This window comes from Thunnus thynnus, chromosome 6 (genome assembly GCF_963924715.1).
Source record: "Thunnus thynnus chromosome 6, fThuThy2.1, whole genome shotgun sequence".
Classification (NCBI taxonomy): Eukaryota; Metazoa; Chordata; class Actinopteri; order Scombriformes; family Scombridae; genus Thunnus; species Thunnus thynnus.
Window position 1 is genome coordinate 28,619,898 of NC_089522.1, and position 18,006 is coordinate 28,637,903.

At 42.2% G+C, this 18,006-nt stretch overlaps 2 protein-coding genes across 3 annotated transcripts; one reads left to right on the plus strand and one right to left on the minus strand.

Moving 5' to 3' along the window:
• Positions 1 to 201: 201 nt before the first annotated feature.
• Positions 202 to 7,657, plus strand: gdi1 (GDP dissociation inhibitor 1). Its single transcript, XM_067593232.1, has 11 exons — positions 202 to 503; positions 1,416 to 1,523; positions 1,719 to 1,818; positions 2,028 to 2,162; positions 2,285 to 2,483; positions 2,821 to 2,952; positions 3,076 to 3,175; positions 3,576 to 3,747; positions 4,079 to 4,223; positions 4,350 to 4,404; positions 4,705 to 7,657. Exons 1-11 carry the CDS (start codon positions 459 to 461, stop codon positions 4,855 to 4,857), a joined length of 1,344 nt encoding a protein of 447 aa, XP_067449333.1. The 5' UTR covers positions 202 to 458; the 3' UTR covers positions 4,858 to 7,657.
• Positions 7,429 to 17,994, minus strand: itih6 (inter-alpha-trypsin inhibitor heavy chain family member 6). Of its 2 annotated transcripts, none has more exons than XM_067593228.1 (17): positions 17,280 to 17,994; positions 16,523 to 16,558; positions 15,396 to 15,550; positions 13,672 to 13,782; positions 13,236 to 13,483; positions 12,865 to 13,034; positions 12,601 to 12,717; positions 12,266 to 12,437; positions 10,505 to 12,151; positions 10,393 to 10,425; positions 10,214 to 10,231; positions 10,050 to 10,097; positions 9,927 to 9,956; positions 9,725 to 9,769; positions 9,506 to 9,619; positions 9,003 to 9,386; positions 7,429 to 8,617 (listed from the first exon to the last, which is right to left on the minus strand). In XM_067593228.1, the coding sequence occupies exons 1-17, from the start codon at positions 17,391 to 17,393 to the stop codon at positions 8,352 to 8,354; spliced, it is 3,708 nt and encodes a 1,235-aa protein (XP_067449329.1). In that variant the 5' UTR covers positions 17,394 to 17,994; the 3' UTR covers positions 7,429 to 8,351. The 2 variants fall into 2 exon arrangements, with proteins under 2 accessions (XP_067449329.1, XP_067449328.1); XM_067593227.1 differs by having other exon boundaries at positions 9,725 to 9,820.
• Positions 17,995 to 18,006: the final 12 nt, after the last annotated feature.

Below are 18,006 nucleotides of genomic sequence, written 5' to 3' on the forward strand. Positions count from 1 at the left end.
AGACTTGCATAAAAAAGCTATTAAAAATGTCAAAAAAAATGTTAAACTGCAAGCCAAACTCTAAAACCAAACGGAACATGTGCATAATCGCTCGATAAAGCCTGCTTGCAGCAGGGTTTCCTATTACACACAGCAGTTAAGAGTCCATTGTGTGGCAAGATGGGAAGAGAGGAGGATGCGCACTATTTGCCGACGCGCAACGACATTGTTCTAGAGTGCTCCACGATCAGGGCCATCTTTGGTCGTCCTCGCCGGTGACAGTGTGGACAGTTTATTCCATTGGTCATTAATGCCTAATGATTAATAAATAATATCTAACTTTGAACGAGCCGTTTAAAGCGCTTGGGCTGAGAGACGGAACCGATTCCCGGTTTTTGGACTCACTGGCATTCTTTCCTTCAATACCCTTCATTTCTCAAGGCAAAAAGAGGGCGAGACGGGAGAGGCGGTGATACAACATGGATGAGGAATATGATGTGATCGTTTTGGGCACCGGACTCACAGTAAGTAGTCAAGCTTCATTTGCTCTGCACAGACACTGATTGTGTGATCTCTCAAAAGGATTTTTTAAGGCGGACAATTAGGCCCCTTTACCTTCTGTCCGAGCCCAGGAGTGAAAGGCTCCTTGTGTGTTTGTGACATTATTAAATTGTGACAAGAGATGCGCTTCAGAAATGTCTCCAAATGCACCTGTCGACCTGCCTGTGCATCATAGGAGGCAAATAATGCTCCAGGAATGATTTTTTTTTAAATTCTCGCAGCCGGCTCAGTGTTGTGTTACACCCTGTAGCATCTTTTAGGCGTAACCCCACACTGTGTGACGGTCCTCTTTGCATAGACAGGCCTCCATCCTGAGGTTGGCGCAGGCCTGAGCACGGCTTTTATTCAATGACTGAGCCTTTCACTGCTGCTACTCTCGCCGCATTTCCCTTCACTTTATCACACCCTATGCGGCACGAATGGGCCTGATACATGTAATGTGATCTCAATCGTGATCTTGCACAGTGTTGCACAGCATTCGCATTTAAAAAGTCGACATTTAGGCAGTTTTATAAAAAAAAATGCATCTAATATTCACTTTTAAATCCATCTCTTTAATATTTAGTATTTTCTGGTGTGATAATATCTTTCTTGTATCTTTCTTTCAAATGCACATTATTATTTTAATGATAACAATAATGATTATTATTATTCCAGTAGATACATAGGTGAAACGATCCTTTGGCGCATGCGCACTACGTTCGTTCTGTCCTCCCTGCAGCCGTCTGTCAAAACCTCATAACTTGCATTCACGTCTCTCTCTTTCCTCCCGAGAGACATCTTTCCTAAGTCATTTGTATTTTGTGTCCATTCATTTCCGAGTTTAATGTGATGTTATGTTATTGATGTCCGTTATTAAATCTTGTTTTGCGCAGGAATGCATCCTGTCCGGGATCATGTCTGTGAATGGGAAAAAGGTTCTGCACATGGACAGGAACCCTTACTATGGTGGGGAGAGCTCTTCCATCACCCCCCTGGAGGAGGTAACATAAAAGCAATCAATATATTTTATGTCCCCCAGTACATCTCATTTTACCTCCAGTGCCACGGTGCACCAGCTGCTGTTTTTACTGTCTGCATGCGCTAAATGCCTTATCCTCCATCATGCTTTAGATTCTGTGAGCTATGTAGACTCCTGCTTCACAGCACGTTGTTGACCCTCCTGTCCTTTTCCTCAGCTGTACAAGCGCTTCAGTCTTCCAGATAGTCCGCCTGAATCAATGGGCAGAGGAAGGGACTGGAACGTTGACCTCATCCCCAAGTTTCTCATGGCCAATGGTCAGTCCCACATATATAACTAAAACCTTTCCAACATCATATACTCAGGATAATTAATAGTATTACTGATAAGGCCCAGGAATAAAGAATGAACTAATTAGACTACTTATCGAGTTTTATTCTCTATCTTAATACTGTCAAGGCAGAATGTGTGCTTTGTTAAAGGTTGATGACAGATATTAAGATGAAATACATCCGTGTGATTGCAGGTCAGCTTGTGAAGATGCTGCTATACACAGAAGTGACACGGTACCTGGACTTTAAGGTCGTGGAGGGAAGCTTTGTCTACAAAGGAGGAAAGATCTACAAGGTGCCGTCAACCGAGACCGAGGCACTAGCTTCAAGTAAGCCCCTCAAATATGTCGCATCACAATTTGTAAGCGAAGATATCTAAAGGACAGTAATTAAATCACATTTAGGTAATCAGGTGGGTATCACAGCATCAATCCTTTGTCTGTCTCTCCAGATCTGATGGGAATGTTCGAGAAGCGAAGGTTTAGGAAGTTCTTAGTCTTTGTGGCTAACTTTGATGAGAATGACCCCAAGACCTTTGAGGGCGTGGACCCCAAAACCACAACGATGAGGGATGTTTACAAGAAGTTTGACCTCGGCCAGGATGTCATTGACTTCACTGGCCACGCCCTGGCGCTCTACAGGACAGATGAGTAAGAACAGCGAAGGACACCATAATGTTATCCATAACCTCCTGTCAAATCTTTGATAATCTTGTTTTTCTGAACTTTACAGCTGTATTTAAAATTTTAACATGTAATTAATTATTGAGGAATATATGCTTTAATGTGGGTGAGTTATTTACCACCTGATGTCTAATAAATTGACCACTCAGCAATGAGTAGCTTTTTTTTCACATAAATATTTGTAGATCAGGATCATGTTTTTGGCTGTGAATACATGCAGAATTAGATATATCACATTATTTCTGTGCAGTCATTATTCCTGTTTATAATTATATTCCTTTGTCATTTTCTCTCACTTTCTCAGCTACCTTGATGTGCCCTGTTTGGACACCATCAATCGTATCAAACTGTACAGTGAATCGCTGGCACGGTATGGGAAGAGCCCTTACCTCTACCCACTGTATGGTCTGGGAGAGCTGCCACAGGGATTCGCCAGGTGTTTTAATCATTTTTGTTCATTTTTTATAAAGAATTACCTTCAATATTTGTCTTCGATAGTAAATAAAGAAATACAAATCCACTCTATGATTTAACAGTTCTTATTTGCATGTTACCTTAGATTGAGTGCAATCTACGGAGGAACCTACATGCTGAACAAACCAGTGGATGAGATAGTGATGGAAGGCGGTCATGTGATTGGAGTGAAGTCTGAGGGCGAGGTACGGCCTTGCTGATTACATGCAAATTCAACATTGCCATAATAAACATTAGAGTGGAATAGGTCTGCAACTGACAATTATTTTCATTATCAATTAATCTGTCATTTATTTTGTCAGAAAATAGTGAAAATGCACATCATAATTTCCCAGAATCAAAGGTGAAGTTTTTAAATATCATATTTTGTCCGAGCAACAGACCAGAATTATCAAACTAGTGACCAATTAATTTTTTGTCAATCCACAAATTAATGAATTAACTAATTGTTGCAGCTCTTTCATGGGTATTACATATCCACAAAGACTGCTTAGTAGTATTAAGTATCAGATACACACCCAGAAGGGATAAGAAAGTAAATCTTAAATATACATAATGCACATCGCTGTCTCGTTGCTGCTGCAGGTGGCTCGTTGTAAGCAGCTCATCTGTGACCCCAGCTACATCCCGGACCGTGTCCGTAAGGCGGGTCAGGTGATCCGTGTGATCTGCATCCTCAGCCACCCCATCAAAAACACTAATGACGCCAACTCCTGCCAGATCATCATTCCTCAGAATCAGGTTAACCGCAACTCAGGTGAGGATCACTGTCAGCGAAATGCTAAAATGCAATTTGATAAGCTTTTAGATCTTAGACATGGCACAAAAATGCCTTTTCTGTTATATTTAATGGTTTTGATATTAAAGCCTGACTAAAAATACTTCTTCAGTTTGTCCTTTTTAGAAACACAGGCTTGAATTACAGCAGCTTCCTCATATCAGAATGTTCCCTATTAGCTGTATCATAGTTAACAATAACAGCTTGTACTCAAGAGATTCCATATTATACACCATCATAACTTACTAGCAGTGTATACTTTCACTGACTTAACTTTTTCCTCCTCTTAACCCTTTTGTTAATTCTCCAGACATCTACGTGTGCATGATCTCCTATGCTCACAACGTGGCTGCCCAGGGGAAGTACATCGCCATCGTCAGCACCACAGTGGAAACCAGCGAGCCAGAAGCTGAGATCGAGCCGGCCCTGGAGCTGCTGGAGCCCATCGACCAAAAGTCAGTCCCGCATTTAACTGTCACTGCCATCATTCATGGATTTATATGATAGAAAAATATGTGTGTGAGCCTGTGTGATGAATTACAGTGGAAGTTTATTGAAACTATGTGGGATTTTTTTTACAGGTTTGTGGCTATTAGTGACCTTTATGAGCCCACAGATGATGGTACTGAGAGCCAGGTGAGAGAATTTCTTTTCCAACAACATTGCAACTATAAAAAGCAATTGTTTTTAGGGACACAACCCTCACTTATTCACTCAGTTAACATCAGGGTGGTATTTTGCATTATGTATATATATATTTTATGTAAAATCTCTATTTATTATATATTGTTTGCCCCATATCTACGGTTGTGTGTGTATGTACATTCTTGTGTTTAATTGCACACCTATTGTGCATTGTAGGGAGTTAGCCAGAGCTTTTTTATTGCATTGCTTCCCACATATATGACAATGACAATAAACTTTCATCTTTCCCAGATCTTTGCCTCAAGTTCCTACGATGCCACCACTCACTTCGAGACCACCTGCAACGACATCAAGGACATCTACAAACGTATGACTGGGAGCGACTTTGACTTTGAGAACATGAAACGCAAACAGAACGATGTGTTTGGGGAGGATGAGCAGTGAGCGGTAGAGGGGCTTCCGAGAGAGGGCGGGGCCGGGAGAGGAGGCGGGGGTTAAAAAGGGGGCGAAAGCGGCGGCAGAGCCTGTCGGTAGAGGAGCCGGGGAAAGGGGGGTGGGCGGGGGTGGGGACGCTGCCTGAGCAGGGTGGGTGGGGGGGAAAACAAAACAATGAAGTGTGAGCGTGGTGGAGGGTGTGTCTCTGGGCTCTGCCTGCCTTCAACCGTTTGCCTCCTTTTCCTCACGTCCCTCTCTCTCTTGACACACGTTCAAACACATTAACGCTCACAAACACACACACACTGTTCAAATACTTACACTCCCTATCTTTGTCACCGAAAAGCAGGGTTGATATGGTCTTTCATTCCATCGTAGAATCTATAATCATGTCTTAATGTCTTAACTATGATCATTAGAGGTGAATTTATTACTTGTTGCCGATTTTCATAGCATTTCATTCTTTCTGTAACGTCTTTCTCCTCATATCAGAGGTTGGGTGGATGAAGCAAAGATCGACGGCGAGCTCTGACATGAGAGATCTATTATGGCTTAGTGTAGAATCCTCTGGAAGGGTCACCTCCAGTTGACATGCATGCATCTTTTACACACAGTAGTATTGTACATAGACTTAAACGACACTGCGGTATGAAGGCTGGACCATTCCACGCATCGCTCCTGTCAACCCTGCTTTCACTTTTCTCTTACTTGGTCTTTTACCTGTGTTAATTCAATAGACGGCGTTCCTTTTGGCAAAATCTGTTGGTCAGGCAAAAAAAATGTGATGAAAAGTTACATATAAATGGGCTGTTCTGTCAACTGATAGTGCTCACTTTGCAATGCTGTTGTGTTCCCTGTGCTAGCAGGCAAGCTAACCAGTGGCTATTAACTGTCACCCCTCCCACCCCCACCCCCACCCCACCTCACCCCTCCACCCTCAAAAAAAAAAAAAAACAGTTCCTTTGTTTTATCTCTGTTGTGTGATGTCAGTTTTAAATTTGAATAGTTTACTTTCTAACATTTTAAATTATTGAAGAGTTTTATTTCTATATATTTGGTGCACATTTCACTGGCTGAAGTTATGACGTTTACAGAGCTGAGGTTTAAACTGTGGTCTTCAAGTTAAAAAAAAAAAAGGGAATGTCAGGAGCAAAAAGAGGCATGGGAATGGATTTGTCTAGTGTCAGGTGAGGCTTTCAGTGAAGTATTCGGTGAGATTTGGAACGAGTGATGGAAACGAGGCTGATTACGGCTGATTGAAGTTGTCGAGATGCGAGAAGGTGTGCCGTGGAGGAAAGAATGTATGTGGGGAATGTTTTGGATTTGATATTTGGAAAGTTTCACTTTTGAGTGAAGAGGGCGAAGACTGAAATTTCGGCTAATAGTGAAAGCACCAGATTGTGTCTTGGTTGTTTCAACCCTTGTGTATGTCATTGAGATAAAGTCGATCCCTTAGAGACAAAATCCTATGAAAAATTGCAGTTGTTAAATAGAGTGAAAAGCCGGACGCTCCCCTAACTTTAAAAGATTCTGTAGCATAGCATAAGTACGAAGCCACAGTTACAAGTGCCACCCCATAAGAATGAACCAAGAAGCTTTTTTTTGATTGGTTGTAGCCTTAATTTGGGGTCTTGTTCAAATGTTTGGGCCCTATTAAAAAAAAGAAAATTGACTGCTTTGTTTATCTAACCGTTAGTGGCAGGTCTGTCTTGTGCCAAAAATGGTGTTGCTGTTATTGGCAAAACTTGCTGACAACGTTTAAAGTACAGTTAAGTAGTGTATGTTTCTCTGTAAAGCTGACTGAATACTATAGAAGGGATATTGTTTTCAACCAAATCAGGGCTGTTATTGTACAACGGAGTCGAGGCACTTCCTCATATCGCTGCACCCTAACAGCCGGATTGATCTTTGGCTTGGCTTGTTACACATCAACAACAGATGAGACGATCTAATAGTTTCCTTTTTAAAACACTGAAGCAGTTCCATTTCACTTTATCCACCGCGACCAATCCCTTAACAACTCTAAACAAAGTTATTGCGTGTTTGGGGTGTTGACGTGTCTTATTGTTATGCTCTATTTATTCGAATTTCACTGACGTATTGTGGAAGGTTTACGTCAAATGCTGAATATGCTATGCTATTAGTTTATGTTCTGATGATAAAATGGATTTTAAAAAAAAAAGTGATGCACACCGAAATTATTTGTTTTCGTTTTGTTATTTGCTGTGTTATGTGTTATGTTTACCTTATTCAGTGATCATTCCAGTGTTGCATCATGGTTTAATATGATTATTAGCATTCTTAAGAAACAGGTTTTGATGGAAGGATAACAGCAGCAGTCTGAGCATCGAGCAGAAATGAAAATCGATACAGCTGTGTATTCACAACAATCTCACACTGTGCATCGTTCAACTTTGTGTGTGGTCTTCATCCTGGAAACATGTTATCTGATAAAAACTGGAATACTGTTTACTCTTTGAACATAGATATATTTGAAGCCTTCCCTCCTTCCCCCGCCCTTCCTCAACATCAGATACTGTCCTCTCTTTTTTTTATTTATTGAAAACAAAAAGCCTCATGTGTGGTTGTACTGTTTTAATTTCCATCCAGTTTGGCCTTTGAAAACCACTATTGACAATATCCCTTGAAATTGACAAAAGAAATAGTTCAGGCTGAGTAGTAGAAAACTTACTGTCCTTGTTTGATCACTAGTATGTGAACAATGCCTAATGTCTTGTGTAACAAATAAAATGAATTAAACTGCGAATGAAATGATAGAAAAATAAAAAGCACATGGCAAACCTGGAAAGACCCTGATTTTGTTACTTTTTGAAGATGCAATCACTACATCCAGGTGAGTAACCTTTTAGGGGTAAGATTATCTTTACATACATACAATAATAGCTTATATACACTTGTGTACTAAAAATACAACTCACAAAAATGATACAATTTTTAATTACAAATCATTCTGAAATAGAAAAATCTGTCATTACCTAATAATCACTGCATGATGAAAATATAAGACGAATATCTTTGAAGTTGTGAACAATATTAGTGTGCAAGATATTTGGGAGCAAACTGCTGCAACACAAATAGACATCTTGTGGTTGCCATGCGAACAGGAGAACATTGCGTCTCTGTCATAGATACACAGAAACACAGAGCTTGAATCTAATTCAAATTCAGTGATGGTTAAGGCACAACGGCATCGCTCAGTCCTTAACCATATTATATGTAGAACCATACATCCTCGTAATTCCTGTATTTGCAGCTTTGTCTTTCACTGTAGTCTCTAATCTGTCACCCCCACTTTTCTTCTTTTGCAACCACACCTGTGTTTCACTGCTCCTTACAGAATATTACACTGTGGCAACATGTCATTTTAGACCCGTGGAGTCCTACTTCTTGCTCATCCTTTGTCCAATAACCATGCCGTAATAATTGCTGTGACCTGAGCTGTGCGGCAGTGAGGCAACAAGGCAAAGCTGACTCAGCTAGAATTACACTTGATCCACCACGTAGCTCTCATACGGATGACCCAGTAGTCTCTCTACTTCTGCCTTGGGCACCACCCAACACTTTCCTAAGTGGCGTTTTCGCACCGTGTCTTTGAGCGTCTTGTCTTGCAAAGTGACTGGCATGTGCTCCGATCCCCACCTCAGGATCCCAGATTTGGCTAACATTCCCTCCTTGTTAGCCCGGTGAGCACCTCCATCCGGATGATCGTTCACTGCTGTTATGCTCATGTCAGCATGCTGAAACTGGCCTGTAGGTAGATAGAGGACAGAGAGTGAGATACATAGTTACAAAGAGACCAGAAAGTTATCAGTGAAACAACTGTTTTAATAATCAATTAATCATTTGGAGTCATTCTTTGAGAAAGAAATGTCCAAATTCTCTGATTCCAGCTTCTCAAAGGTGAATATTTTCTGGTTTCTATGACAGCAAACTGAATAGCTTTGAGTTGTGGACTGTTGGTTGGGACAAAAGAAGACATTTGAGGATGAAATCTTGGGCTTTGAGAAACAGTGATTGATATTTTTCACCATTTTCTGACATTTTATAGACCAAATGACTAATCGATTAATCAAGAAAATAATTAATAATGAAAATAACTGTTTGTTGCAGCCCCTGAGTTGATGTGCACATACCGAGCAGGCCTTGGGTTAAGGCAGACAGCCCACGTCCATGTGTGATATAAAAACCCAGGTGAGCCATTTGTAGGTAGCTGGGGTGTTTGTAATGGTGGAACAGGACCAGGAAGCGCACATCCTTGGCCAACTCAATCCAGCAGCTCCGATGGTTGTCCACAGCAACCGTCACACCCTGCCTTGTCACTGATCCCTGCTGATTGATGGGGAGGATATCCTGCCCTTCCCCTTCCACCACTACAGCGTCCAATGAGAGTGTGATCATAATGTCACCAGAGCCGCCCGTGGCTGAGGAGATGGTGAGCCTGTCAAAGTAGGTTCGGGGGCGCTCTTCTGAGCCGTGCTTGGGGGGAGCCCCCACTAGATGACCATCCACAATGAGCCCTTAAAGAGGAAGGCGATACATTCACATTTGGTAATCCACCCAAAAAGTAATTGTGACAGTATGCATTAGCTGATCCTAATATATATAATCCTGAAACTGAATTCATTGACATGCATACCTCTCTTTGGGTCCTCTAACAGTCTGAGAATGTCATTAGCCCTGCCGTCTACTGTGAAACAGAGGTTCTGATGCAGCTTTGGCAACTGGACCACAAAATGAGGATCTCCATCGACTGCAACAGACAACATTGAGCAGAGATATGACATGAGTACATAGAATGTTTAAATGACTTTGAGGATGTAATTAAAAACCAATAAATCAAACGTAGGCTCTTGACCTGATGAGGAGAAGACCCTGATGGTGCTCAGCCTGGACGGAGGCTCTAAAAGCATAAGACATTCAACTAAAGGACAGTCCTCCTCACTCCCAAGCACTGAAACCAATCACAGGACTAGACATGTTTTGCAAGCAGTGTCTCTACAACAAATGACACATTATTCAAGACATGCAGCTGCAAATAACACCCACTAAATACTCACCAAATGATCCTGTGTCTGCACTATCATCCCCTGAAAATAGGTCAGAGACATGTATTTGATGTGAAACTTTTCTATTTTGCAGCTACAGTGCAGAATTGCCTCCAATAAGCATTTAAAACTTACAGGCATCATAGCTGAGATCGTAGTCATAGTCATAGGTTGCATCATAGTCTGGGAGATGGAAGCAAGCAATGAGAGAATAAGTTTAGGACACATTCTGCTGCTCACTAAGAAATTTTGATTTTAGAGGGAGTGACAGAACATTAATAATTAGTAGTGATACTCACCTTTCACAAGGTCAATATCTATTTAACAGAAAAGAGATAGAAATATAAAATTACTACCCACCATTCATCTCCAATGCTGTCATGTAGTTGATTAGTATCTTATTACATTTAAAGTCATTTGTACTAGATGGAATGCATTTAAAAGCTCTGAAAAATGTAAACAGGAAATTCAGTTTCACCTTTTCTCTGAATCTGAATGGAGGTAGAGACATCTAGTGGAGAGATAAAGAACATTCAATTAGGAATAAAAACACAAAGTCTGCAGTCTACAGGAAGGCTATGACAACCTACCCAGAAGCCCTGCTGCCTCCCACAGTCTTGGCCCATCTGTTACACCAGGCATGGGAGCAAAAGTAGCCGACACCAGGGTGGCGATGCTCAGGTCTACATCCACGCCTGAGATTGTGTTGTTGTCTTCCAAAGCCGGAGCCGGAGCCGGGGTGGGAGGGGTGAGCGGAGACAACAGCTCGGGCAGAGCGGTGGTGGTGATTTCAGGCTGAGGAACACCTGTAGCGGGTGTGGTGCTGTTCTCTGCCTCCATGGAGGACGCAGCCGCTTTGACAAGAGGCAGAGCTGTCCTCACTGTACTGGGCTGTGGAGTAAGGAGTCTCCCGGGCAGGGGTGCAGCGTCAGTTCTGACTGAACTGAGAGGAGGTGTGGTGCTGCTGCTGAATGTTAGCATTGTGGTGGTGGTTGTTGTTGAGGGTGGGATTGTTTTCATGGGCTGGGGGGTGGAGATTTTTCCAGGTGCAGGAGGCGACGCTGTTTTTAGAGCATTAAGCAGAGAGGTGGATATCTTCCCAGCAGAAGGAGGAGAGGCAGTTTTAGAATCATTACGGGAAGGAGTGGGCTTTTTACCAGAGAGTGGTGCTGGGGCAGTTTTGGTGGAGCCGGGACTTGAAGTTGTTGTGGTTTTCTTGGATGGTGAAACCACGGTTTTTGCTGGGGAAAGTGGCAATGATGTTTTTTTCGGTTGTGGTGTAGGGTGTCTGGGAGGTGGCTGAGGAGGGTCTGGTTTTTTGTTTGGCCTTGTGTTAGAGGGTGAGTTTGGCTTCTTTGCAGCACCAGCAGCTGATATTTTGGATATAGCAGTAGTAGTTGCCGTCGTGGTTATAGTAGCTGCAGTGGTGGGTTTTACAGTGGTTGGAGTTTGAGCTGCTTCATCTGCATCTGGCTTAACTACAACTAAAGATGTGACTGGTGTCACAAAGTTATACTTTAGGGAGAGGTTTGTGGCCTTGTCTGCTAGTAACCTCTGTGTGGCAGGGTCAGTTGTATTCAGTTTGGCCAGTAGCAGCTCTTTGATGGTGAAATATGCCCAGAGACGATGCACAAAGCTGGAAATTCCTTCTAAACTTCCTGAGCAGTCTAGTGAATCTGCTGTCCCATTCCCCTTTGTGTGGGAAATCAACACATCATTCTCCAACTTGACACGCTGCTTTGAATCAGTGGCGGACATTGACACCTTGAAATCCTTGACCCCTGGTTTAACCCTACCAGCCACCACCAACTCAGAGCCTTGGAAGTAGTTTGGGAACAGGGAGCGGGTGATGTCAAACGCTTGTTCATCCAGGTAGGACAGCTGGATGTCTGATAGCAAAGGGCTGGCCACTTCATCATAGAAACCCTTCAGCTGCAAGGCTGCATCTGCATCCTCGTACACCATCCGAGCTACGCCTCGGTTATCCAGAGCCAGACGTTTCAGAAGGAGGAAGTCTGCATCATCTCCAAAGGCAAGGCCGAACAGAGAGGCCGAGCCTAGCGCCTTCTTAGCGTTACTTAGGATGGTGTCACCGGCTGTAACTCCGATTGTTGCCTCCCCATCAGTGAGGAAAATGACCAGAGGGACACGACGGGATGAGAGGTGGCTGGAAGAGCCAGAGGATGTTGGGTTGACGAGCTGGGCAGCTGAAAGCAGAGCTGCATTGATATTGGTCCCTGAGAAAAGAGTGGAGCAATGAGGACGATCAGTGTTGAACAAACAAATAACAAGGAAGTTGAAAAAAGATACAATGATAAATTTTCCTCAGATAATATCATATTTCAACTCACATCCTTCTGCAATAATCCTTTTTACAAAGTCTTTGGCGTCTCGTACATTCTGCCGAGTTGCCCGCACTGTTCGTCCTTTCTTCCAAGTTTGAACCTTGTCTGAGAAGGTGATGATATTAAAGTGGTCTCCCTCTCTAAGGTCCCCGAGGATGGTGCTCATGGCCTGCTTGGTCTACTGACAGAAATTATTAGAATTATTAACAGAAAATGTTATTTTTAGCACCATATTGTGATATTTTACCAAGTTTTCTCATCTTAGAAAGCTTGCCTTCTTATTAAAGCTCTAACCTTTGGCAGTCCATGAGTTTTATGTGAAGGTTTCTTGCCCACTTTACCTGTTTTATTTTGGTGCCTATCATGGAGCCACTGACATCAATGACAAATATAACATCTTTAGGAACCACAGGAAGTCCTCTGGGTGCAAAGTAATGCACAAAGTAGCCATCATGCACCTAAGAGAGGCAGAGAATAATAAAAAGCTGAGAAAATACAACCTTTACTGGTAGCAAAAATTTTTGTGTTGTGATGCTTTCACAGTTGTGTTAACACATGCATGCACACTAAGTGTATTTGACAAGCCAAAAATGAATGTTGCTGACCTGGACATCACCCATGGGGTCTCTGAGGTCCACATCATACTGAATGATGAAGTCTGCATCAAGACCCTTAGAGGAGATGCTGTTCTGGTGCTGCAGAGTGGGACTGTAGTGAACTCGAGCACAGCTGGCACTCCGTTCAACATGGGTGGACGCGGGGGCGTCTGCATCACCTGTAGGAAAGAGGTGCATCTAAACATGTCAGTTAAATCTATGTAGTAGTAACTGAAAATGGTTAAAGTAATAATCTATATAATTTCCATTAAAGGAATAGTTTGACATTTTGGGAAATATGCTTCTTCAAGAATGATTTTGTTCTTTGAAAGTTGCTCATCATAACACAATGTCTCCATTATATCTTGATCCGTTTTTACCTTGAGCGGTGTTGGAGAGCAGTCGGCTTGTCTTGAGCGGAAAGACCTTGATGAAACTGATGCCTGTTCGCTCTGTTATACTGACGTCTAATGTGAGGTTCTGGACAGGCTGTCCTGGCCTCAGACCCAAACTGAGCTCATAGCGGCCAAGTCGGCGAAGTAACAGCTCCTCATAGGACAGGGAGAAGAACATCCGAGCTCCTGACGGCACACTTACTGCCACACGAAACTTCTCAATCTCCCGCTCTCTGGAACACCGCAGAGTAAATGGAAAGAAAAACTCATAATAATGTATGGGATGCCGATCTAATGTTAAAAAAACTGTATTTGCGTTACAAATCATGCAGCATAATACAGCGTATTGAACATAGGGAATAACATTACAGTTTTTATTCAGTGAGGTGTAAAAAAAGTTCTAATTTTGTCTGCGACTAACTTGGTAGCGACAAGTCCGGCTGTTTTTCCTTGCTTCTTAGCAGCGTCGTAAATTTTCCTGGCAGCGGCTCTTTCCTTCACCTGGGCCACATACACCTTGCCATTGGAGGTGCTGATGGGATAGAGGAAAGAAGAAGAAGAAATAGGTCTCTGTTTGACTCACAGTAGTTAGATTATATTTCAGAAATATGCCTGGCCTGCATTGAGTTGTTAGGCATGATTTACTTTATTTTGCTCCTTGTATTTCCAGAACTATCACAGAGCCGCTTCACAAACACACATCATGCTTGTTTACAGATGGCGTTCACACCATGTGAAGGAGAGGTCGGGTCATAAACAGGGTAAGTGGAAAAGAGTAATTTCCCTCTGAAAACAGGATTAATGAAGAGAGATCTTGCAGGCCGGTGACGCTCCGAGGGAGTGCCGCTGTGTGCTACACCCAGCAAAATCCAAACCAAAACCAACGCTCAAAAGCGTGATCCAATTCACAAGGTGCACTTCCTAGATTTTGGTGGCCTCTTATGTCACATGACAAGGTGCTAAATTAAGGTCAAGTCCTTTGAACAAATATACCCAAAGAGAAAAAACATCAAGGCTAACTAAAATAAACCCACAGGCTTGAAACGGGTCTTGTTTGAGACACAGAGCAAAATGGCATGAGAGAGGAGAGTGGAAAATGGAGGCGCTTGTATTTATATGTGTGGCTGGCTGAGGGGGTAAAGGAATGGCTGTACATCAGTGACCTACACACAGAACACAGACTTCTTAGTTTCAGAAACAGAAATGCCAAAGAACTAACGCAATCCGTTTGCCTTTTTTCCTCTGGGTATTTGGTGATGTGCAGACGGCCGTATAGGAGTGTGTGGGAAAATATGTATAAGCGTAGCTGTGTGTGTGTCTGTGAAAGAGAGTGACAGAGAAAGAGAGATGTGAAGGATTATGGTGGTAAAAAAGCTGTACAAGTTCCAGACTCACACATACTTAAAAAATCTAAGTCTACAAGCACCTATGTAGGCACGCATATATACAGTAGATGTAAGCATGTGTGTGCTGCATGTAGCAAATCTAAACTGGCAGGGTGCCTCGGTAAACTGTGCAGGGGAGAGAAGGGGAGACTAGGCAAACTCCTGTCATTTTCTCTATTAAATTTCTGACTTCCATTTACAAAGCCTGGTATTCATCTGCCCTCAGGTTCCCCCTCCTCCTGACCTGCTTCCGCTCCCAAATCCAGCTCCACGCTTGCTTCTTGGCCTGTGATGTTGACTTATTTGTTTTGTTTATATTTAGCATTTTTAAAGGAGAGTGGTTACCGACCCTCTTAGTAATCAAATTAAGCACCTCCTCTGGACCAGAATACTAGTTCCTTACATAATTCCTCTGAAGTTTTATTTCTGGATTTTGCCCATCAATGAGAACATTACTTATATTTATTACAGTGTATCACCATATAGCAGGGAAATATTATTCCTACGGTCAAGATCCCTTCGAAGGATACTTTATCTATATTTTTTTAAGTGCACACTATCTGTCAGGAATTGTCATCTAAAACATGGTAACTGAGACGACATTCAAAGTGATCTTAGAGATTAGAAGAGATTAGACGTAAAGGATGGAAAGAGAGACACTCAAACACACTCATAAAGAAATGCAGGAAGCAGTGATGTACTGTCGCATACTGTAATTGACAGACAGAGAGATTGTGGAAGACTTGACGAACTGACTTACATGGTGAAGTTGGAGATGAAAGCAGAGGAGGGCAGGTCCACCTCAAAGGCAGCCTCTTTAGTGATGGCGAGCTGGTTCCATACTGAACTCTGGACTGTGGTAACAGCGTAGCGGGACACCACTGAACACTTCACGTGGTAGTCTGTCACCTTCAGCTAATAACATAACAGAAACATGACAAATCACTTTAAAGATTAAAGGAGATCAGGAGATTCTTATCACATATTGGAGCCAACATCGGTGAAAGTTTTACTTTGAAGGACAAGACACATCACTCTGATCCACTGAATGCAGGAAAGGCTGGCTTGGTGGGCTAATCAGTTTTTTTAATTAAATTTATTTAGATCCAAAAAAAGGCTGGGGTGATCCATAATAACTGTGGGTTCATGCCACATTTATACACTGATGTGACACCATCAATCAACTCTGACTATAACAGATAGCCATGAATGCTGTACTACTCTGAGGCACAAGAAAAACACAATCATAAACTTCACACATGACTGTTTTTCTTTCTTTTCCATATCACAGTTTGGTCTGCATCGCTCTGACAAGTCAACGAAACAACACAAAGCAGTTCCCTGCATGGTGTCTCTTCCCTCCTCTTGTTTACTTGGGTAACGCTGGCGCCTGCTGGGACCAATCTGGTCAGTGCTGGCCACATTATTGCAGGACGAGGCGACAGGCATGAGGAAGAAAGCCACATCAGCCCTCCAGCTCGCTGGTATTTAGGAAGGTTGTGGTTTGTGCTATACAGACAGAATGTGTTCATAGAACTGCAGCAAACCCAGGGCAAACCACAGTGGAGCTACTGATGATACCCTGAGAGGTGCTCAGGGTTGTTTCCCTGTCAGTGAAGCTTGTTCTGTAGTTCACTTTGTATAACAGGGGGGGCAACACCAGGACCAAATGATACAGCAGTTCTATAATTCAACTATTTTTAAAATTTTTGTTTAAGTAGCTATGTTCATTCTATATTCCTGCTATCACATGCAAATGCATTTGCACATATAATAGAAAAACTTCACCAGAAATTAAGAAGTTATTTTCTAAATGGAGAACCTTTTGTTTTTGTGGCATGAGGAGTTCCAATCTTGCACAATGAGTGTCGTAACACAAAAACTTACCACTGGTTTTGTTGGTTTGCTTTGACGTTTTACTCTCTGGAAGAGAAACAAGACAGCATGGTGGTCAAGTGCTTGAGTAATTTGGTAAAATGTTTGGTGAGTGCTTTTAAGAAGGAGGAAAAAGGAGAAGTTGTAATGAAAAACAATGATGTGAAACTTATTCTACGGTGCACAATGTCATTTCTCAGCAAAACAGTTTGATCAAAATGCTTCCTTTTTGAAGTAATCTCCACAATCTGCCCATGTGAGGGTTGGGTCAAGATTTTGTGTCAAAATAGCCTGAATCAAAGCCATTCATGAATGGAGGGGAAGTGGAACTGGAAATAAATGCTTTCACTGTACACAGGGCCGGTGAGGGTGCACGGTTTGGTTTCAAATGTTAATTTTGCACACAAGTCATTGCTGTGTCAATACATTACCACATATCCTGGACATTACTGGGAACAAACAAATTACTTTAAGAATGGAAATCCTTTAAAATACAAAATAAAAATCACATATTTTATATGACAAATAACACTTCATGATACTGTTTTGACTGTATTAGTGCTGCAAAAAGTTATTGGGGGGCCTGGTATTTCAAAAATATTTAAAAAATTATGAAGTATGTTGTATGTTTTACCATACACTTGTGACTGATTGACAGGTATTCTTGTTTTATTAAATACAAAGTAAAGTTTAGCTTCATATTAGTACATTACCCTTTTGCCTTGATTTAGAGAAGACTTTTGACACAAAACTGAAAGAATATTCTTACCTGTAAAAGTATATTTTCTCCAAAGCGCGCTGCATAATCCGCTGATAATCCCTCTTGCACACAAAAAGTGAAGAAAACTAGAATGCACTGAATTTTTAAACACATTGTGTCCATATTTAAAACAGGTTTAAGGCTCCAAAATAAACTGAGTTTCCCGGTGGTGTCACGTTGTCAGCGGGACTGAAGCGGCTCGTACAGCAGGACGCGGTGCACACCTCACATTTTACACAAGTTATTTATTGCACGGGGCAGTCCTTCCCCTCCCTCCGCTTAATATAAACGGTTCCACTGCAGTGATGACAACAAAAATGTATATACTGATAAGAGTTTAACATCCGTCATAAAACAAAACAAAACAGGCGAACAGGCGTGAAGTTCAGTCTGAAAGTTGCGTCAGTCCCACTGGGTTGAAGAAAGCAGCTCCCAGCTTGTGTTCATGCATACTGGAAATTTCGCGGACTGCTGCCACCGAGGTCCATGAGGGAAATGAGGGATTATTAACCCCTGCTCAACTATTTGGGGAAAAATACCCCGCGACCAAAACACTTCCTCCTCCTCTTCCTCCTCCTCTCCGCTCTAGTGCCCCTAAAAGTCTTCATTCGTGCTTAAATTCATCTTAAATTACTCCCAAATGCGAGTTTTTATTTCCCTTGAGTGTTCTCACACAAGAAGCCATTACTGGCTGAAAGGAACAGTACATTGGTCTGTTGCGCAATGATGTTGTTAA